The 22951-nt window shown below is 43.8% G+C and overlaps 1 protein-coding gene across 5 annotated transcripts in view; it reads left to right on the forward strand.

The window, feature by feature from the left end:
• Positions 1–22951, forward strand: part of SH3PXD2A (SH3 and PX domains 2A) — a 249853-nt gene that overhangs the window by 156339 nt on the left and 70563 nt on the right. For 3 of the 5 annotated variants that reach the window (XM_027692136.1, XM_027692139.1, XM_027692142.1), the window contains 2 exons: positions 6060–6088; positions 20863–20910. In XM_027692136.1, the coding sequence (XP_027547937.1) occupies positions 6060–6088; positions 20863–20910 (77 nt within the window). The remainder of the gene's footprint in view (positions 1–6059; positions 6089–20862; positions 20911–22951) is intronic. The other 2 variants (XM_027692138.1, XM_027692140.1) reach the window with 1 other exon arrangement.

Consider the following 22951-nt stretch of genomic DNA (forward strand, 5'->3'; position numbering starts at 1 on the left):
CAGGTACCTAGTGCCAATTCTCAGTCACACTTGGTTTTGTGCCTCATCTCAAATAGAAAATGTTGGTCTGGCTGTTGAGGAAAATCAGTTAGGAGAGTTTCAAGATGCAAATATATTCTCAAGGCTCAGGTTTCAGTACGTGTAAAGAGTAGTAGCAAAGTATTTTTGTATTGGTTTACTTCAAAAATAGTGTCACAGAATCTGATGGCAGTGCTAAGAAAAATAATTCGTGAAAAAGCTGTCTTCGTTACTGACTGCAAACTGTAAGGGTGTTGGGAAGGAGAGAGTGGACTTCCTTGTAAAAACATCTCTGTGCTTTTAATCTGCCTGGCAAATCATTGGCGATTAAATGATAATCTGAGTTGTTTGTTTGAAATGTCATACATCTCCACCACAGCCTGCCCACACCACTAGAGACTTTTAGGAATTAAGGAATATGGGAACATAAACATCTAGAATGTATTTAAACGTGAATTAACAAAAGGCAACAAATACAGAACAATTTTAATGCATGTATTAAAATACTCTAGAGGATACATATTAACCTGCATTACTCAGGGTTTGTCACTATCTCATCTCCTTTGGACAGCAAACACCGAGAAAGAGACAGAAAGATGATTTACTCTCCCTTTAGCTTCTGTCCCGTCTGGTGAAATGTCTGCTGTGCAGCTCTCCCGGATGTGCTGCTCCATGGGTCTGACAGCTCCTCATGCTTTGCAGGCACTGTTTTCTCTCATCGTTGAAACTCACAGTTGTCTGAAATCTTTGCTGAACAAGTTGAAGCCGAGCTTTGCTTTACTGACAGACAGAGACCCCGGGCTAAAAGGTGACATATCTGAGAAAGGAGGAATCCCAGAGAATGAGCTTTCTGAGTCTGCTGTCCCATGGCAAGGGGGAGAAGCTTTTAAAAGAGCCTTTGCATCATGGGTACCGCAAGGTTGAGGTCCCCTTGCTGAATACATCACCTTTGAGGGGGAGCTGTGCAGGAGCTAAGTTGCAGCCTTGCAGCCCCTCTATTGATGCAGTGTTGCTCTGCAAGCTCCCCTGGTTCCTGCAGGAGGCTTCTGCAGACTTGCCAGATCTCTATGAAAGATGCAGGAGAAACCTTCTGGGACAGATATAAATCGAACTGAATTAGAAGTACAGCTAAAGAGGTAGGCACAGCCTGTTGCCAGCACACCTAGTCACCTCCAGTCTTCCGCTCACTTGGAACATTTCTTAGGCTCTATTGAACAAATGTCAGGATACTCCTCATTTTTAAACAACTTTCCAATTGTGCCACTACTTGTTTGTGTATATCTGTATGTATTTAGATAGATGGAAACACATACGTGCACACATTGATGTTTATTAACTCTCACTGAATACAGCAGCAAAGTCAGTCCTTAAAGAAAAGACATGCCATAAAACTTTTCCATAACATCGTTAATATAAATTTCATATTTAAATTAGATTGCAGGTGACATATAAATTCAATGGCATAAGATACTTTTATGTTTCAGACATTTCCAGACTGACTGTGGATAGCTTAGTGTGATAACAAGACAATCAGCTCTATCACAATGCTCACTGTCTTCCTTTCACATTCATTGCTAGATTTCAAATTAGTAATGCTATCCTGGGGTAATGCTGATGAGAAAGGAGATCCAGCTTCCCTCTTTTCTGTCATTAAATAAAAGTGTGTCCAGCTTGTGTGACGTGCTTGGCAGCAGTGATATTTTAATATTGTTAGGAGCGGGAAATATTTTCCTTGCCAGTAATGAGGTTCAGCGTCAGCTAAAGGTGGTGCCCCACAGGAAGACTTTAAACAAAATTGCTATATTCTAATACAAAAGAGGCTAGAAATACGCTATTTTTGTGAAAGGCATTCAGTATGGAGTGATCCTGGCTAATGAGGAAGGGACCTGCCAGAGCTATTTTTAGTTCCACCCGCTGGTTTCACTGCTATTCTTGTAGCTATGGCTGGCAGTGAAATAGGATGGTGGTGTCTGTTCTCATCTAGAAATGGAAGAAGAATGGAAATATGTGCGTGTATAAAGATGAAAAGATAAAAAGAGAAAGAGCTGAAGAAAAAGTGAACTTCCCTATGTAGCTGCTGATGTGACATTCATTTTATCTTTCCTTGGAAGGGTTTTTCTTCTGCAAGGCCACATTTCTTGTCTGATCTAAGGGCTAGCAGTGTGCCAGGTGCAGTCTGTATTGCAGGAGAAGATCACAGTTTTACTTGGAAATTATTACAGTTAAGAGAAGCCATTAAATAATTTCCTTTATTGTTTTGGAGACCTAAACCAATACTTCAGCTTTATACTAATGCTTCACTGAAACAGTGAGGCTGAGAGGTATTCACTTTAATCATCACTTGAGAGAAGGAAAATACATCAATGAATCACATGCAGGATAGTAAAACATAAAAAAAATAAACATGGAGTCGGGCAGGGCTCCTTGCTGCTGCTTATTGCAAAGCAGCAGCACAGGCTTTTTTCATTAGCAGAAAAGAGGAGAATAGGATATACACAAAGAACACTTTACTCACCCAGCGTGATTATTTGCTATACCTGCTTTGCTTTCCATTTCAGCTGTGACTTTTTTTTTTCTGTCCTTCCCGGGAGAAACAAGTTTTGGATTTCAGAGTGTCACTAGGGAGATGAAGATTTTATTTCAAGCTCCATTTTATTTGATACGGCTTTGTCCTGACTTTATGAGTGAAATGTGGGTGTATAAAAAAAGTGACAAGACAGGGAAACATGGTGAACCTGGACTTCAGGAACTCCAGAATCAGAATCCAATAAAAGTTGACTTTAAAACTTACAGAAAGAATAAATGGAAAGATGAAAACTTGCTCAGTAGCTTGATTGGGTTTTCTTTTTTTTTTTTTTCATTAAGATTCATGAGTTGGGGGGGTGGTGATTCAAATAACTATTTTATAATGATAATTTAATTTTTTCTGTAAGGATGGTGTTATGCTTAAGACTAGAACTAAGACCAGAAGTTGAAGGTTCAATTGCCATCAAGAGTTTGACTGCACTCTAGATCCTCTCATGATGGTAGTTACCTCCCTGATCTCAAAGGGACATCAATGAGAGCTACTTGCTTCTTCATCCTCTTGTAGCTGACCCTAAACTGCCCAGCTGTGCACTTTGCAGTGACAGTAAGGGGCCTTTTCCCCCTTCAAACCAACCTAAAGGTTTGTTTTAACCATGCACAAGCCATGAAAGAAGCAATGATGGGGTTTGCTGGACCAGAGCTCCTAGTCTGCATGAGCTGTTACTGCATCTGTTGGCACCAGGTTTGCTGTTGACCAGAAATGCGATTTGCTGCATCACATTGAGGACAGTGCTCTGTGCTTGTGTAGTGGTGTGATGTGGAACATGTCAGCCTGCTGCAGGGCTTGTGTGAGGAAACCAAAGGGCAAGTACACTTCCATAAATTATATGCTTTTGCTGTGGAAGAAATGCCAGGCAGGTGAGGAACTGAACAGGAAAAAAAATAACTTAAAAGTTTTTTATGGAGTAATATATCTTGTCATCCTGTGATCTGCATGTAGAAAGAAAAAAAAGGTTCAAACTTTTGTTGTTTTCTTAATTTCTACCTTCTTTAAAATGTGTGGATGAATCACACTTTAGAATTAAAAGAACAAACCTCATTTAAAACCTTACTGCAGTCACTCACAAAAGCCCTAAAACCAGCTAGAGATGGGGCTGAAAGATGAGTGAGAGCACCCAAGATGGAGGTTTGAATTATGAGCTTTGTGTGGCATTTGCTGCTGTTGTACTGTGAGAGCACAGTTAAATCATTTTCTACTACAATTTCTGAACTCATGTACAAACTGTGGCCTGATCTGTTGGACAAAGACATTCAACAACAGCTTTATCAATTTTTGGTTGTTTATTAACCATATTAGTCCATCATTACCCCATCTCTAATTGTGTGAATTGGATGATTTTTTTTTTAGAGGGGCAAAAGGAGCTGGGTTTTCTTTGGTAACTTTGATCAGGCTGAGGGCTCTTTCATGTCTCTCTAATGTTGCTTGTCTTCACCCTTCTGTGCGTGCTCTGACCTCTCTTAGTGTGCTTGTGGGGTGTCCCCAGCATGGCTGGCTGGCCGGAGATTGCCCTGGAAATGTTTGCTGAGGACCTTCTGGCAAAGACTGGAAGGAGGTTGTGTTTCTCCTCTAGGGATGGCACATAGCTACACCATCCTCCCAGGGTCCCCAGAGGTCCTAACCTTTGCAGCCTTTTTGCATGGCACAGAGGGAAGTGGGGACCCAACGTGCTGCAGAGGGAAATCCCAGCTGAACCCAGCTCCAAGTCGTAGTCCTGAGGAGGTCCAGGAGCTTCACTGCAAAAATCCAGGACAGGTGGGAGGGATTGAGTGATCATCAAGCATGTGCACAATGGAGAGAGATACTAGGTTAAACTAAATTATGTGTGTGGATCTCATCAGGGTTTGACCTTCTCACCATTTATCGCTGTTGGAAGAGGCAGTTCAGAGCAGGACCAAACACAGACTTTCACATGCCAAGAGAACTGTATTGACAGCTCCACAAAGCTCCAGGCTGGCGTGGGAGCCTAGCTAGGGTAGAGTATGTTGTGCCTTCCCTGCCTTGTTCTGAGGGATCTCTGTTTCGGGCACCAAATAGCAGGAATTATATTTGCATATGATATCACTTCTGTAGAAGCAGCAAGTTATTCATGAGCAGTAGCATCTTCACATCAAATACAACTGCAGACATGGTTGAGAAAACAACTGTTTAATTGAAGTAGAAATGACACTGGGAAATTAAAAGAGGCTGCAAAAAACTCCCAAGTAGTTATTACTCACTCGAAGCAAATCCTAGACATGTAAGGCATGGGATGCATACAAAGTTCTGGGAGAAACAGAATTTATGGGTAGATGTACCTCTGCCCTCAAGACATGTGTTGTTTCTTCAGCTGGTCCCCCAAACTCTCTTTAAATAAATAGTTTGGGATAGCTTTTCTCTGATTCTCTGGAGTACGGAGCATGCTGCAAGGGACAAAACCCCACACCCGACAGACTGGTGACCCAAAATATAGAGGCTACTGCCTGTCCCTCTGGTGGGATTCCTGCAAAGACAACCTGCCTCTACAGTGGGTCCATCGGGTGATTCTACTGACATTAACAATGCTGGGCACAGGGCGTGATGGTGCCACGGGCACTGTGCCTGCACAGCGATGCTGTCTCTGCCCGGGCTGTCACTGCCCAGGCTCCTGCCTGTGCAGACCATGTCAGAGCTGGGTCTGAGAGGCTCCGGAGAACTCCAGAGGAAGGACAGCCATAGTCAAGTATTTTTGTCCTCGGTTCTGCTTATCCTGAATCAGTTCTCCCAGCTTCCTTCTGTGATTTCTTTCCTTCTGTAGCAGCTGTCTGGGATTTCAGCTGTTCTGCATGAGCAGAGGTGCCAGCACCCTTTTTAAATTGCTATGGAAAAGTAAGGGTGCATATTCTATTGTGCAAGAAAGAAGAAAGGACAAAGTTTGGGGTTTGATTGTGGTTTTTTGGTGTTTTTTTTTTTTGTTTTCCCCTTGTGCTTTCCAAGTGCTTGTCAGAGATAACTAGAGGAGGTCTGGAAGTTATTCGCAAAATAATTAGCCTCTGAAACGCCAGAACTGGCAGCCACGGCAGCTCAGCCTGGAGCAGCCGCATCCCTGCAGCAATCAGTTCATATTCCCGTTGCTCTCCGGGGGAACGTTAAGGGTTAATTCAGTAGCTGTGCATTTAATAGCACAATTTAAAGGGGAAAAAATGACACCCTTCTCCCCTGCCTTGCTGGTTGCGGATGGTTCGCTCTGCCTGGCTGATCACATGCTCCCAAGCCCCCGGTGCTGCAGCAGCCCCAGCTGCTGCTGCTGATGGGTCGGTGCTGCCCGGGACGCCCCCGGCCCCCGCCTGCCCATGCCCGGCAGCCCTCACCTCCGCTTTAAGGGAGGGAGGGCGCAGGATGAGCCCTTGAGCATATGGGTGGAAATTTGGGAGGTACCCATTCTCTCACCACCGTTTCCAGCTCTAACCATGTCTATTTGTTGTTGCCTTTTTTTCAGGGACTATGGATCTTCAAAGAGAAAATCAGGTAAGACACCAGGCTTTTTTTTTTTTTTTAATATATGTACTGCATGACTATAGAGAAGACCTTGCCCCCTGCTTTCCCCTGTTAAACCTTCCATTTATTTTGTGTGGCATGAAATTGTATAGTAGTTTAACTTTTTATTACTGAATCCTACTGGAGATAAGCATCAGGTTTTTTTCTTTTGCTGGAAAGAAGAAATTGACTTTATATAGTATTGCAGTTAAAATGACTGCTCTTCTCTGGTTGTATTTATATAGCTCTGTCTCAAATCTGAAAGGATAATTGTATTAAATTTCTTTCTCTTTCATTGCAAATGGTCAAAATGCAGACTCAGAGTTGGGGTTCTTTTCTGGAGAGGAAGGGAATCCTTTTCTGTTCTGGTTTGAATCTTTTATTTTGCCTTTCCAAAAGGCTCTGGTGAGGCTTCTGATGCAAAATGTTCTCAGTGTCTGTGCCTGGATTTGGGATGCCTCAAAGGCTTTAGCTCAGTGTTTTGTTTTTAAAATCCTGGATTGAAATGTCCTATAAAACCCTGATTTGAAAGTATATAAATCTAATTTTTCCCCTTCCCATGTAGCTCTTAGTGATTTTTACAGATGTGTTTTCAATAGGGATGTGTAATTATGGGCCTCTGGGTTTGGCTGCTCTGAGCTGGATGTGTCAGGGCTTTCTATTTTTTTTGGTTTTTAATTTTTTTTCTCCAAGCAGCATTGAGCACCTGCAACTCTCATTGACTTTGTTTGGAATCTTGGATGCTCCAAATTGCATTCAGGGAGAGGCCTTTCAAACCAATAGCAACTCCTGGAAAACTCTGACATGTGTGCAGGGGAGGGGAGGATTTTTTGATTCTTGCTTTTTAAGATGCTAAAGAAACACTGCACTGGCTTAGTCTCTGGGAAGGAAGGGAAGATGAATGTAATGCACCGGACTCCAATGAAGATCACTGCCTAGATTGATTTGTTGGTTAATTATTAGGGCTTTTAAGCTGTCATCCTGTAATAAGCTAAGTGATACACTTAAGTGAAGCTTTTAGTTAACCCTGATGGCCTCTGCATCAAATGGCAGTTTCCTTTGCAGGCCAATACTTTTAGTACCTTTCCCTGAATGTCCCTGCGGTGGGTTGTCGTAATGAAGAGGCAAGTGTGGTACAAGGTGCTGGTCCAACACAATAAACTAGGGCACACTTTGTCTTCCTAATCTTCTAAAAAACTTCTGTCTGGGTTGTACTTCTAGGACCTCCTAAATGTAATGTAAAAGTGTGTTTTTACAACAGCCTGTGAATTAAGCAGCAGTGCTTTCTCCAAAGAGGCTGACCATAAATGCAAAGGTTCAAGTAACTTGGTGGAAGGCAGAGCTGAGGGTGGGATTTCCTGGCTCAGTGCCACATCCTGAGCACTGGTGGCTTTTGGGCCATGTAAAGCCCATTGAAAAACATTGCTGAAGTCTCTGGGACAACCTGATTTAGCACTGACCTAGAACAGCATTAGGAGACCAGGAGAGCTTTGGGCTCATTGCACCAGTTGACATGAAAGAGTATTGCAACTCGTGCAAGAGATGCAAGGAACTGCTTTGGGAGTGGAAGGAAACTTCTGCATTTCCATTCCTGTGGCTCTGGGAGCAAGTTGGAGATGATCTGCCATGACACTGTGAAAAGAGCAATTAAATTGAGTCAATGTAGCTGAGATCCCATTTGTGGATGCTGGACTCTTTGGCCCCCTGACCTAAGCATCCCAAGTGACACATTCATCTATCCCTGAGGGACAGTCTGGTCGGGCTCCCTCCTTTGGCTGTCCCACCTCCCCATGTTGCCATATCTCCTTCTGGGACTGTTTCCTCTTTGCTGCTTCTTGGTGCTGGGCTGCTTGCACAGCTAAGGCTTGGAAAGAGTGGAACTTAGGGATGCTTTTTCTCCACTTACCCTGTACAAAGAGGAATGCAAAGCAGCTCTCTGAACAAAGCGAGCTGCATAAAGGGACTCTGTTCTTGGCCATCTTCTTGCTTGATTTTTGAGTGGCAGAGGAATGCTTCCTTCTGTTTGGAGCTGGATACTGTGGGAGTGTGTACGCAATGAGCGAAGGAATATGCCAAGGGAGATGGCAATTACAGCCTCTAACAAAGACCAGCTTTATGACACTTGAACAAGTGATGGGGTAAATAAGCACAGATTTTCAGGATTGCTGTGAGGGTCTTTTAAGACAAAAATTATCTTTGAAATGTGTAGGTGCAGACCTTTCCTCTGTAGGTGCAGGCACTACTCCATCTTTAAGTGAGAGACAAATCTGCGCTTTTAAATGCAAGCAACAAATGAGACCTGTGAACACATCTTCTGTCTTGACCAAAGATGTGCTGGAAGGAGGATTTTGGGTGTGAGCACAGCTGTCCCACACTGTCCAGCAGGAATCCCACAGCTGCTATGTCTCAGGCATGTGCAGGCACGACACGAGCATGGCCAATTGCAGAAACATGTGGAGAATGCCTCTAACAGCCAGCGTCACCTCTACCCTGACCTCTGCCTTGCCAGAGTGAGTGTCTAGCTAGTCCTGTGCTTGCCCCTTAGAGAAGGGAGAAACTGGTAAGTTCAGAGTTTAACAGGAGTTATGGAAACATTTATCGCTGCAGCTAATACTGGTTGTAAACATTTGAGACCTCCTGAACCAAATGCAACAGCGTGGCACGTCCTTAGCTAAACAAAAGGGGGTCTTGCGCTGATCTGGGGCATCTTTGCATGCCAGCCCTGAGCCAGGCTTCCTCTTGTGCAAAGTGCTATGTAAACACACAGCCCTTTGCTTGGATGTGATCTAATCATAAATGCTTTCACCTGCAGTCAGCTTGAAGGCCTGGAGCTTCAATGGAAGTAACTGAGGCTCTGAAATCATGGGCATTTATGGTGGCCCAAACTACAGTGTGTGCTGATGTGCTGATATCTTAAACCTGTGGGGCTTTATCTGACATGCTGTGGAGATGCTTCCAAAAGCTGTCTTCATGTTTCCGGGCAATTGAATTGTTACTCTATGACCATCTGTCAGTGCTGAAGAGCCCTCAGCACAACTGTGAGGAGTGGTTACCATGGGCATATTCTGTACGCTCACAAGAGGTGGTCTCATCTTGGTCCATCCAAAGACCCTCTGTAGTAAAACCAGAAGGTATTACTTTTCAGACTCCAATTTGTTGATCCCATAAGCCAAGTGAACAGCTACTCATTTGTCACTCAAAATAGACATTATTCTATGCCGGCATCCATTGTGTGGTTTTTCTGTCCTCAAATCAAAATAAGGGTAGAATTGCTGCAAGTCTAGTAATGGATATTTGCATGGTACATTACAAACCACGAATTAGGTTAATCCACTCTGCAAACCCTACCAGCTACCATCTGTGCATGGTGAACTAATTAACCCTTGAGATATCTGCTAATCCTGGTGTGGCTTGTAAAACCAACTGGAGTATGTTTCTTCCCAAAGATGTCATTTTGCCCCCCACATACGCCTTGCTGGCTAGAGCAAGCTACAGACTCCTGGAGTTAAAATCATCTTGCCCTCTTGCTTTGCTGAGAATTTTTCTTGGCTGATTTCATACCAAAGCTGTCACTTCCCAGTCATGAAGCTGAAGCAAACAGCTGGGACCTGGTGTTTGGTGGCAATGGGGAGTCAGTATGGGCTTTACAACTTTTCTGCACTGAGTCTCAGTGGTTCTCAACTACTGAGAGGATTCACCTTGCTAACTGTGGGGTCAGACCCAGCAGGAGAGATGCTACCCTACCTTGGCTTTCAAAGCAATGGTGTGGATCCTTGTCACCTGCCTAGTAAGTGACCAAGTCCTTGTGCTTACTGCTTTGAGTGTGCACTAGCAGAAGCACTGCTGGCCATCCCCTTCTGAAATCATAACAAAACCCCCACTGCTGACAGCCCAGCTTGCTGCTGGAGGCACAGCTGGCTTCAAGCCACTGCTCAGCAGCTTTCTCTGGCACCTTGTTGCGATGTGGTAGGATGCTCCTCCAACTGAGGAGGAATAAGCCTTTAAAAAAATAGAAGTTATGGCTCCTTTAGAATGCAATGTCTCCTTTCCCTCGTTGTTCAGTTCCTGTCTGTGTCAAGTTGGCTGAGCTTTGGCTGACTCGGACAGCTGAAGTCTCTTTAAACAGCCCCTGTAATTGAGCGCTTAGAATATTAACTTAACAACTTGGTCCAAGCCAATGTTACCTCAGTGAGGATGCTGATGAGGCTTCCCTGGATGAGTGAACCGTCTTTCAGCTGGGTTCCCATGTCCAATTTTTGGGCTAGTAAGATTACGGCTACACACAAACAACAATCACTGCTTTCTTTCCCTCCTGTAATCTAAAACTAGGAAGGATGTATCCACTGGCAAGTAAATAAAAACTTCAGAGTCTGTTGGAAGCTACTTCACGAACTTTTTATAGAAACATCTGTAATGCTCTCTTTTCCCTCAATGGGGAAATTACTAAGTAGAGTTGAGAGAGTTGCAGCAATGACAGAAGCAGGGCCTCAAGTGAGAAACAAGCAGATCATTGTAACAACACCACGGGCCCTTGTGGCTGATCATTTTGTGGGATGCTGCTTTGGGATTATGGGTGGAACTGATGGCAAAAGTTGTTTCTTCTTTACTAGAAAAACCATCTTCCTCACTCTCGCGCTGACCATGTGTATTCTGTCAGCCTCAGGGAGTTGCCTTATGCTGTTTCTTTTTGTTATTAGGGATAGTTTTTTCTTCCTCCTCTGTAATTATAGAGGGAAATGGCTCAACTTTTGGCTTTTTCTGCCTTTACAAGCTGAGCTATACTCATCACTTCACAGCTTAACCTTTTTGGTCCTGTCACATTGCATGTACCTAGCTTGCACTTACAGCTCCATGGCAAGTCTCGCTTTTTTTTTTTTCTTTTTTATAAATGAGCTTTATTTTCTTAACTTAGTTTGAACTGCCTCCTTTAAGATGACACAGAGAAAATGAATAGTGTGTGCTAGCCCTTCTGTGCTTAATCATTCAACAGGGTCACAAATGTGTGAGCCACTAGGTGGATTGGCATAGCTGTGTGGCTGGAACTGTCTTTACCTGTTGCAGGACTGAGGTACCGACCCTCAGGACAAAGCTTGGTTGATGCAACTGAGTGTGGAGCTCTCTGCCAGCTTTACAGGCCTGTGGCAGGCCTGTGTAGCTACATATGGGCACAGGGAGAGAAGGGAACGTGTGGCCTCCAGGCCTGGCAGGTATTTTATAATATTTGTGGGAGATGGCTGCACTGGAGGGAGAAGGAAGGACCTCTCTCTCAGAGATGCAATGTTGCCTTTCCTTTGCCTTAAGGTTGTTGCGGTATTGATGGGATGTCATCTGGAGTGGTGGATACCCTTTTAATATTAGAACTGTGGGCATGCCTTAACTTAGTTGACTGTGAAATCTGTCTCAGTTCTGTCTTCTCAGTCAGAAGAACTCTAAGCCTTTTAAATGGGTTCTCAAAGGGGCCAAATCTGAGAACGTGTTACTAAAGAGGCTGAAAAATCCAATTAACTAACATGGTAAATCCCAGCATGAGGCAATGTATCTTCTGTCAGGGTGGTGACTGTAGCAGATGTCTTGGGGCTACCTGCATTGGGTGCCTGAGTAATGAAGCAGACAGTTGGCTATTGATTAGTGAATCTGAGCCCAGGTGACAGCAACAAAGCTAAAATGTTACTTTGAGTCATTCTGCTCTCCTGGTGTTTGTCTCTGAAGTCTGTCTCCCTATACTCCATCTGAAGTGAAAGCTTTAGCTTGGAAGGTCAATTTTTTTTATCCCCCTTTATTTTTCAAGGTGGTAGATGAGAATCTAAGTCTATCCAAGTCCATGGCAAGATCCCAGGAACATCTTAAACCCTGTAGCTTGGTCTTCGTGTCTTAATCCTTGTAAGAAATCTGTGGTATGACATGATCCCTGTAGACAAGGCACATGCTCTTGTTTGTGTCCTGATGAATCACATGTGTGTGCTGTGTTTCTTACATTGTTTTCTACAATTATGGTAGAAACAGTGATGGTGGACTGGCTCCTTGATGCCATTTAGCCTGTTGATGAGGATAGCTGGATGAGGTAGTTTGCCAGCCACTATTTTATAACTTCACAAGCATGTACTGACAAGATTGCTGTTGATCAGAAATCAGGATCTGTTCCCTCATCATACGATTAACCTTCTTGGCTGTACGTACTAATTACTGCATGGAATTTAAAAACAGCAGATTCTGGCAGAACATTTTGGTTCTCACATAGCTTTTGCTTTTTTTTCTTTAACAGGAAGATAAAGGATTTAGTAATAAAAGAAGGATAGAATAGCCAGAGGCATAGCAACCAAGGACCAAACAAACGTTAGCATTTAATTACTGTGGATATACATCTTGGGCCTGGTTCTGGAAGACATTAGCAGTTAACGATCTCAATGTGCATCTTGAGTTCAGTCCTTGATGACAGAGCTTCCTTTTCTCATGACAGAGAATTATTCTTTCTCAGGTAGTGAATTTGCTAAACTTCTGATCGTTTTATTGGCTTTTCCTTGATATAGTAATTCCCCAAACAGCTAATTTTCTTTTCTGATTTTGTAACAAGCCTCTAAGTCTTTTTTTAACAAGTTCTTCATATAATTAGAGAAACATCCATTCTGTGGTGGTTTTTTTTTCCCAAAGCAGGACCATTGCTCTATGCTCAGGTGCACTGGCAGAGAGCAGGATTTGAGGAAGAGCTGCCGCTAAGTCAGGCAGATTTCATCTCCTTGCAGCATCTGTGTGTGTGACCCAATTCTGCATCTTCAGTCAAGATGTGAATCTGTCCACTCCAATCCCACACTCTAAATCCAGTCTGTGGTATTCTGGCAGGAGGAAGCTGATCTCACACTTCTCCTTGTACACCATATTTTTAAAGTCACTGCTTAAACTGAAATGCTTTGGACTTCTGCCTGAGGCTACTGAAGAGAAGAGCAGATAGGAGACTTTATTCTGTGCTGCTTTGGTTTTCTGCTGACAAGACGTGGCCCATTAGATGTATAGGATCACTGTCATCTTCTGGGTGGCCTATATGCTGGGATGGGAGGAAGATGGGATAAGAGAAAGAGTTGTTTGTGTATTGTGTGGGTTTTTTGGTTTGCTCCTTGACTTTTAAACTGAAGTGTGGGGACAGGGTACAGGATTAGGGAAAGGAATGTGTTTGTGTTCTTTGCTGTTCCCAGTTCAGCATTGATGATGCGGAGAGCCCTGTCTCTGGGAAAGAGAGCAGGGAGACTGGGCAGGCAGGAGAGGCCTGCAAATATGAGGTGTGGCTTAAGCACAGCCATGGCAGAACAGCATGCACCCTGCAAATGCCTCGGAGAGCCTTCAAGCTGAGCACTGAAAAAGCGCTTGGTAACTTAGAGGATATATTGGCATTTTGCTTGCTTTTAAGGAGCTCTCTGTTCTCAATCTGCTCCTTTTCTGCCTCCCACTTCTATCTGTTGGTGGCAGATGGTATTAGTGCTGCCTGCGTGGGTTTTTCCTCTCCTGCACAGAGAGTACTGGTATTTTGGTTTTGGCACACTAGATAAGGCAGGTGAGAAGTGCAGTTGGGAGCTGTAGTGGAGGGTGATGATCCTCTGCCACTGCAGGAATCCATATGCAGCACAGATGGGTCTGACTGGCTGAGAGGAGCAAACCTTCCCTGGGCATTTTCGGCAACTTAGTCTCAGGCAGAGGAGCACTTGAATCTCTCTCATGAGTAGGAAACCTCAGTGTAGGGTATATGTCCTTAGGCTATTGAGAGCACTCAGCTCTAAAACAGTTCTCCCTAAGTGCCTCCAGCTTTGTGTGTGGCTTTACACCTGCCACATTCTACCTGGCCTGTGTCCAGGCTACATGACAGGAAAAATCTTCTCCAATCCACTGTGGATGGATGGAGTGGCTCACCTAACCCAAGAGGGCTGGAAGCTTTACTTACAGAGGTATTCAGCAGGAGTTATAATGTATGCATCGATTATTGGCCTCTCTGCCTGGACATGCCAATGCTGCCGTACGTGTTCTGTGCTTGGCAGCGTGACTGCTTCACAGTTGGGATTTGACTCTTGCTCCTTTTTTTTTTTCTGAGCTACACATGAATCCCAGCAAACGTATGTACCTGTGAATTTTCAAGTGCAATATTAGGGGCTTCTCTGCCCTCTTCTTTGGCAGTGCTGGAGGCTGGTTTTTTTCCTCGGAGGGGTGATGGTCTCAGTTTGTTCAGCTGTAGATGTGGAATAACATTCAGATATTCTAGGCACTTCCCAGCCAAACTTGGAACTGCTACAAAACTGTATGTGCAGGGGCTGTACCACAGTGATCATGTGGGAAAGTCCTCACTTGCCATGTGGAAAGAGTTAATATGAGCTATGGTTGCCAGAACAAAAGCTAAACAGTCCTGGATACTTCAGGGTCTGCAAATGGGATTAAAATGGGCTTTTGCAGAAGTAAGCAGAGTGGAAAATTGGGACTAAGTTTTCTTTGCGTTTGTACTTTTAGAAAGGATGAAGGACTGTATGAGGCTATGAAATGCAGCTGGTGAGCGTGTCACTGTGCAGTTTGTCAAGCACACAATCCTCTGGCCCCGCTGCTCTGTTCCAGCTCAGGAAAGGGCTCTCTGGTTGTGGATTTCTCCCCTGCAGGAGTGAGTTATCCAGATGATGAATTTCTGAGGCATGCTCTAGTCACGTGAAGGCCAGATGTGAACATTTTCCAAGAAGCGTGTGTGGGTCTAGCGTACGCCAGGCTACGTGGCAAGTGGACGTGGTCTGAGTTTGGTCTGCCGTGTGGTGCTGGGGAGGCAAGGAGCCCCAGCAACTCCTGAGGTGGCCACTTCTGCCAGGGAGAGAGGAAGGTGCTGGCTGTCTCTGCAGCTCAGCACATCTGCCCTCAGCCCCCCGCACAAAGGCAGTGCCTCTTCCCAAGCACAAGCCCTGCACAGGCTGTTCATGATGGGGCTGAACTTGATGAATAAGACTAAAATTAAAGGCCTTATTTAATGCCTGCTGCCAATCCTCTTACTCAGGCACTTTAGCTGGATTTGCATGTTTGATAATCTACTAGTCAAATATTTTTTCAAGATACAGCCCTCTTGAACAGATGGCATGGGGAGTGGAGGTGATGTTCAGCTTCAAGTGTATAGAGGAGGAGATACCTCTGCAAGGATGAGAGGTTTACTTTAAAATGCAGTCTCCTAGTGGGGGAAAAAATTAATATATCTATATTTCTCCAAGGACTGTCTTAAAACATTTGCTTTAAACATGATGCATCAGCATTCCATGAAAAGCTTATTTAAGTTGCCCTGGTGAGGGACAGGGGTGACTGCTGCTTGCCCAGCAATTAGAGTAGCAAATAAATCTGTCACTGTGGTACCTAAGAAGTGTAATGGCTGACCAGGCACACCCTGGGTCAGGCACTGGGCACAAGTGTTGTTTTTGTTTAGGTCTTTTTGGAGCCTGAAGGGAGAAACATCAATGGTGCAGTTCAGTAGGGTGCCCTGAGCAGTAGTGCTTGAGATAGATCAAAACACTCGCAACCTTTCTGTGCCATCCTCCCATTTTTCTGACTGTCTGTTGTTCTCTGCCTAATTGAATGAGTTAATTGTGTGAGCCAAGAATGTGTGAAAATGGTTCCAGTTCAGATGAAGGCTCATCTGCATTTTTCCTTTTTCCAAGCTGTTTTACAGCCATGTTGCAAAGCTACATGTAGACTCTGTATCAGAGTAATTCTCTGGTAAAAGTACTTCTGTTCTTGGGGTAGGTTAGCAACACCAAGTATTGCTCTCTCCCTCTCCTAGTCTAGTACTATTGCATCTTACTGCCTTCCCATTTAACCAAAGTGTCAAGCCCCAGCTGAAGGGGAAGGGGCTAGGGGAGAGAAACCTGTAGCAGGCTGACAAAGGATGGTCAATGGGTCTGGGGGATGAAGGTTTTAGAAACGGCTCACAAGGGTATGGGTGAACACACAGTTTTAGGGTTCCTCACTGAGCTTTCTGCTCTTGGTTATACAGATGGCCAGCCTCACCTTTTCAGGAGGAGGAGGATGTTGTTGGAGGCAAAATCCCAGCAAGAAGCTCTGTATTGAGTAGACTGAGCTTGGCTCTCTGCGGTTCCTTACCTGCTCAGGGCAGTAAGGTGTCCTACATGAGCTCCCAGGACAACATGGCACTTCATTTATACTAACTCTTTAGTAGGCTTGTCTTCCAAAATGTAGATTGAAATACAGGCTTAATTTCTGTTTTCTGTTCTGCCATACGTCATGAACATTGCAGCAAATGTGGCTCTAGGCCAATTCTGGGAAGTGGACACTTCTAAGGAACAACGTGGTCAGCCTGCTGCTTGCTGACTTACCAAATACCACTGTTGGGATGAGGACACCCTCATTCATCAGAAGCAGCATTTATTTCCCCCAGCTCCAGAGGGGAAATAAAGAAGAAGAATCACTGATTATATTGCCCTTTTTTTTTTTTTGTATTTCTTTTCAACCTTCCAATTAAGCCAGGAAGTGTAGAAGTCAGGAAAATAAATCTGCAGAACAGTCAGCAGTGCTCACCATTGTAGTGGTGAGTAAAAGAGCCAGTAGTACCTTGTCATGGAGAGGACTAATGACCTGCAGAACTGATCCCTGTTGGAAAGCTGCAGTCTCTCAGATGTCAGCATCTCTTCAGCATGGTCGCTTGTTCTTATAATTGTTTTCACGGTAATTTAAGGTGCACCTTAAGAGCTGGGAGATTTTAGTATTCCCAGTTGATGTTTAAGGTAGAGCTTCATGAGAACAAAAGAGTTTTATTAATTAAATGGACGTAGGAATGTTATCTCCTATGGAAGGCAACTTCTATGGAACAGGTCATACCTGTGTAATTAAACTCTTTGCCCTCCAAAGCAAGGTAGCCACATCCAGATCACTTGCTGGGACCTGTCTTTGGCCCATGCTAACTTCTCAGCTATGCACAGAAATCATTTGGGGCAGGGGCTACACAGACAGAACTACAATCACACATGACTAGTATGATCCCATTCCCTGGAATTACTGCAGGAGTGTTGTTGGAAAATATGTAGCTTAACAGGCTGGATAGCCATCCGGACATCAGTTTAAAAAACAATTGTTATAAAGGTCCCTTATAGCCCCAGCAGCATGCAACCTCTGAATCTTTTAGGAGTGTCCCTTCTGGCCTTGACAGCAGTATTAAATAATGGGTCCTGGACTCAACATTGAACTAAACATTTTAGGCAGTCTTATTAACAAAAGGGAACCTGCATCAGTAGCTGCTGCTAAAATGCCTGTGGAGGAGTTTCTCTGCACCTGCTGGAACAGGGACCCAGCTGAATGTGCAGTACTGATGTGAACCATGAATGTGGCATCTCCTGGATTTCGGTAGCATTGAGCTCGTGCATTTGACTGTAGACTGGCTTCAGCTTTTGTAGGTTTTTCTGGAGGCTCACTCTGCTCTAACTGCACACAAGACAAATAGTCTGCTGCTAAAATGAGATGAGTGGGGCTGTATCACAAGCATAAAGCATTAGTCCCCAGCAGTCTGGCGCCTGTCCTCTTGCCAGTGGTGGGAGGAGCAGCAAACAAACCAGTCTCACTGGCAGCAGAAAAGCTTCTGGTGAAATCTAAAATAATCTGTTTCATGTTCACCACAGCAACTAGCTAAATTTTGTCTTTAAAGCTTTTTTGCCCCTCCAACTTCTTACTTTTCTTTCACACCTGAGGAACTCACTTGATCTGTTTGGGGCTTGCCCAACTCTGTGTTGGCAGCTTGGAAGCGATGGGATGGGGGTTCGGCAGCTGCTTCCAGTGACACGCCTGCTCTGCTGCTATTTCTGTGCAGTGTGGCTCCACAGGAAAGCCTCCTCTGTGCACATCACAACTGCCTTGGCCCTGTGGCTTAGCAGTAATTTATGGATCCATGTTTCTTTTGAGCTTTTAAAAATAATTCCGATTGAAAGGGTTTGTTCTGGCTCCAGCTGAAGGCAACAAGGGCTGTGGGGACTGGTGTTTGAAGCAGAATTGGGATGCCGTTGCCTTACTCAGGCAACTTTTATTTCTCTTCTAAATACTGAGATTCCTCCCCACCTCCAAGTCATCTGAGAGCAGCCGATGCTCAGCTGTGTGGCAACAGGGGAGAGGAGTGGCAGGAAGCGAGGGTTTGTTCGTTTACCGTTACCAATCCCATTGGAAACCAGCTCCAAGCCCCATGCAGAATTCCAGTAAAACCCTGTCCTAAAGGGAAAACCTGGGGCCATTCAAAGCTTGTGTTTTGTTGGCTTGGGCACAGCATGCTTCTGGGGCCTTTGACCTCCTCCCCGTACGCTGGCTCCCACCGCGGCTCTTCGTTTGAGCTCTCTGTGAAGTGGAATCTATCACTAATGTCTGATATTTTTATTATTTGTGGGGGGGACTCTTAAAAGCTGGTAGCAATTAGAGCTTAAATGTCTTGGAATAAAAAAAAAAAAAAATCCCAAAAAGGAAGTTGAATGCTAAGCAGATGTGCAGGAGCAGCTGAAATATGCTGGCTGTCTTCTGCTTCAGAAGCAACCTCATCCACATCTAGCTGCTGTCGAGCTGGGGCAACTGAGAAGTGCTGCTGCTTCTATGCTGCTTCCTGGGCTGAGAAGCCCACATTGTGGACCTGTGGGATTGTTTACCAATTAATATTGCCCTTTTATTCTGGCTTAGTTTTGACAAGGAGAAAAAAATACTTGTTTACAATATTTTATTTATTTTTTTTATTTGATAATGGCTAACAGAATTGGGTTTTTATGGTGAGTTTAGTTCTTTGAGCTCTCACACGGGATATCTGTAGATGTGGCTACTGAGAATCTAGGTTTAAACTCCCTCTCTTCTTTGGCAGACAGATCTAGGATAACCCTAAGCTTGTGTTAAGTGCAGCTTAATACCTCTGTCTTTAATTATTGGGTGTTTCAGCCTTTTGCTGCCAGCTTGGATGGGGGCAAACTTTGACATCTTCCCAGTTGCTCCTGCAATACATCATCTACTTGATTTATCACTGCTGTACTCAGGTTCTTCTGTCTGGAAAAAGATCTGACAGCTGACTGAAGTTCATAATCCTGTTCCCGAAGGCAGTGGAAGTCTATTCAAAAGCTAATAGACAAGTTGCTGACAACAACTCCTTCACACCCTTTCCCGTGCATGCCCCAAGTCTGTAATAGAAACATGCTGTATTTTCCCTCCATAAGCTACACCACAAGTTACTCTGCCAGATGATTTCCTGTTGTACTCTACCAGTGCAGAGCCTTTTTCATTCTTTCTTAAATGGTAGTCCAAAGTAAATTATTGTAATTTACCACAGTTTTTGTAGTGTATTGTGACATTGGAGGGCATGGGTTTGGGAGTTAGGTGGTTGAAAGACTTCAAATTTTTCTCAAGGCTGCCACTATAGAGAGCTTATTGTAAAGTAAGCAAAATACTGAATCCATTTGAATTCCAGTTTTGTTCTACACAATGAAATTTGTGTCCCTGATCTAAAGAAAGGATTTCAAAACATCACCATTCTCTTAGTGCTGAGGAAATGCAACAATGTGTTTCTTGGACTTCTGGTTTCCATTGGGAAAGTTTGAGAGCTGTTTCTTAAGGTTTGTATCATGCTAGCAATTTCTCAGTTATATATGTACTAAGAATCTATTCCTGATGTGTGACTGTCTTGGAGATATTCTGCAGTTCAGAAGACAGTAACAAGTCAAATAGACAAGGCCACCAGTATAGCTTGCCTCTCTCTCCAACTCATTGAAGGGTACATCTTCTCTGTTTTTAAACTGATAGGTCCAGATCAGGGTTCCTCATTCCAAATAAGTGGTTGTTGTTTTTTTTTTTTTTTTTCAAATTTCATTTTGGAGTTGCTTATCAGATCTAGGAAATTCTTAGACTGTCATATAAACACCTCTCCTCCATATCTTCTCCCATGCAATATGAGAGTAACAGCTGCCCTTCTGCTCTCTCATCCCGCAGAAGGGGAATGCTTGCTGGTTCTTACTTAAAAATGGGGGCAAACCTGCTAAGTTTTAAAACATGCTTCCAGTGCATTTAAGAAAAAAAGCAGCACTTAACATTAGAGGATTGTCTCCAGAATCCCAAGCCAAGTATTTACATCCCATTTCACAGAGGTGGAGGGAAATCTTTTGACCTTGTTGGTAGCAATTCCATTAACTTTCTCTGTAACCAGATCTCTGTCTCATAAACATTTGCTAAAAAAAGATGGAACTTCTAGTCGTACTTTGAATGTACCTTTATTGGAGCTTTGTACTCTTTTCCAGGGAGAATTATTTGTTCTATTGTTATTTTCCTTAATGTTATTCCAGGGTAACAAGATGTTTGTAGAAACTTACATGTGTTTGCTAAGCTCAGTCTCTGTGAGTTGTCCGTTGGTCTTTTGGGGATCATTAACAGCTGCAAAGCTAAATAGTTTTGCAGATCTGAGGCTTAATAAGTCAAACTGTCTCTTGGTATGTGTTCCCTGTCCTATTGGGAATAAGCTCGGGGCATATCCTATTCTGAGATCTCAGAATTGGGTCACCCACAGATCAGTTTCCTAAGTTCTGCAAATCTCCGAAAACATAAAAATTAACTGGGTGGTTCTTATGATTTGACCTTCCTCTGAGTCTCCATCATGCCAACACTACTCTTAAGAAAAACTTAATGTATCTTTCAAAACTGTCTTTACTAACTCTCAGACTTTCTGATATGACTGTTTTTTGACTGTTTTCTTGTGTCTCTAATTACTTTCTGTTTTCATGGCTGTCCTATGATTGGATTTCAAGTTTGGATGTCCAGTTTGTCTGAGACTCCAAAAAAGAGCGTCGCTCCAGGTAAATTCTTGCATCTTGGTGTTCTGCATGCTATTAAAAAGAGAATTCTGTAGTTCAAGCTGTGTGTGATTTTTGAAGTTATCTTGAATGTGAGTCTCTGACAGTGGATATCAGGATGTGTTGTCTTGTCACAAAAATTGTTTTTTTGTGATGCACTGTTTCTCACAAGGAAGAGCTTTGCTTTTCTGGTGACTACCTCACCTTGATGTTGCTGCTAGCAGTGGTTAGTAGTTTGCTGTGTTTTATTTTCCTTGCCCAACTCAAAGCCACAATCCAAGGCAGCTTCACCCAACCTCTTGTGGTGGGTTGACCCTGGCCCCAGCTAAGTACCTGCACAGCTGCACTCTCACTAATCTGTGTGGGATGGAGGAGAGAAGAAGAGGAACAAAACTGAGAAATCTCATGAGTCAAGACAAAGCAGAGAAACACGACTACATGCTTCCTATCCTTCTGAAATGCTCTTTTGCATTTCCACAGTAAGTAGAAAGGGTGTTACATGAATAAGATGTGACTCTGACAAAGTTGCAAAATTTTTCAAGGGAGCATCAGTCTGCTTGTTGCAAGGAGTTGGGAAGGAGGAGGGAGCAGGGGAACAACTTCTAGATGAGGTGTCAAGGTCTGGGGAGAAGTAGTCCCATACAAGGCAAAAACTAAGAGATAGACCCTGTGCCTGCACAGGATGCTGGGCTGGTCACCCTGTCAGTTAAGGCTACACATAGGTCTTGGGGCAAGGAAAGATGGAAACGCTCCTGCTGCTTTCCATACCACATTTGGTAAATATTCAAGTTCATGCCCTGTTTGAAGTATGTGAACAAAATCCCACCATCCTCAGCGGATGAGTGCTTACTCGCCTGGAGTTTTTCGTGACTAATACTGCTATGATTCCAGAAATACTATCCTTGACAGAAGTTGAATATAGCCTTGGGGGGGTGCTCTGCCTCATCTTAGCAGAATAGGTCTAATTTCAGGGTGGTAGCTGGACATAAAAGTGCAGAAATATCTGAAGTATTTAGTCACAGGAGCCTGCTGGTTGATAGGTCACTGGGAAGTTGAGACAGAAACAGAACGAGACTGAGCAGGAGAGAAACATATTGAGGAGGAGACAGAAGAGGTGGTGTCCCATAGGAAAAATGACAAGAACCCTTCAGATTACCTGGCAGAGGGGGTGAGGTAGTGTTTCTCTGACTCAATAAATCTGTTGGGACTGTTTCCTTGTGTTTATATATAAAATGGCAAACTGAATGCCAAAGTTTTTAGCCTTCTTGAAAGGCAAGGAAGCAAAATCTTAAATAGATACAAATTTTTTCCCTTCTGCTGACTGCTTTTAGCTAAATGCATGTCGCTAGTTTAGCATAAAAAAAAATCTGTGTGTGATGATAGTGCAAATATAAGTGATTAATTGTATTGCATGGTGCTCAAGAAGGTGAATGTTGGTATATAGTGCTGCTCAGAAGTGTTATGTACATTTGGCAGGTTCTTAGCTCTCCACGCTGTTCTAGTTCATGTGGCCTTTCAGTTTGCTTCTCATCCAAACAAATACCCAGCTTCCAAAGCAGCTATTCTTCAGTACAGATCTGCCATGGGCTGTATCCTGATGTGTTAAGCTGGCAAAGCAGGCTTGAATTTGGATATGATCTTTACCCGTGTAGTAAAGACTCATATATGTGTCTTAGGTTGTGGCTTGGAGACAGTTTCATGCTGCCCAAGCTCTAGCTGAGGTCATGAACCTGCTCCATGAAGTGGAGAGTCTAACCAAGAATTGCAAGTGGTTTAATTTCCTACTCTGGAAAAAGATGGGTGCCGTACAGCCACATCCGGAGGTGCTGTGGTAGGGCACTATATGGGTTACCCTGACTGCTGTTAAACTCCTTGGCTACTCTGCTTCATGCCATGTGTTGAACTACTGAGCAGGACTAGGGCAAATACTAGAGTATATAGGTGACTTCAGCCTGGTGGAAGACCCAGTTTGGCAGCTGTGTGAAAACCTCCAAGCAGTTTAACAGATTTGTGTGCAAATACTTAAGTATTCTTAACTGTTGCT

This window comes from Neopelma chrysocephalum, unplaced genomic scaffold (genome assembly GCF_003984885.1).
Source record: "Neopelma chrysocephalum unplaced genomic scaffold, ASM398488v2 Primary Assembly neopelma1_85, whole genome shotgun sequence".
NCBI classification, from domain to species: domain Eukaryota; kingdom Metazoa; phylum Chordata; class Aves; order Passeriformes; family Pipridae; genus Neopelma; species Neopelma chrysocephalum.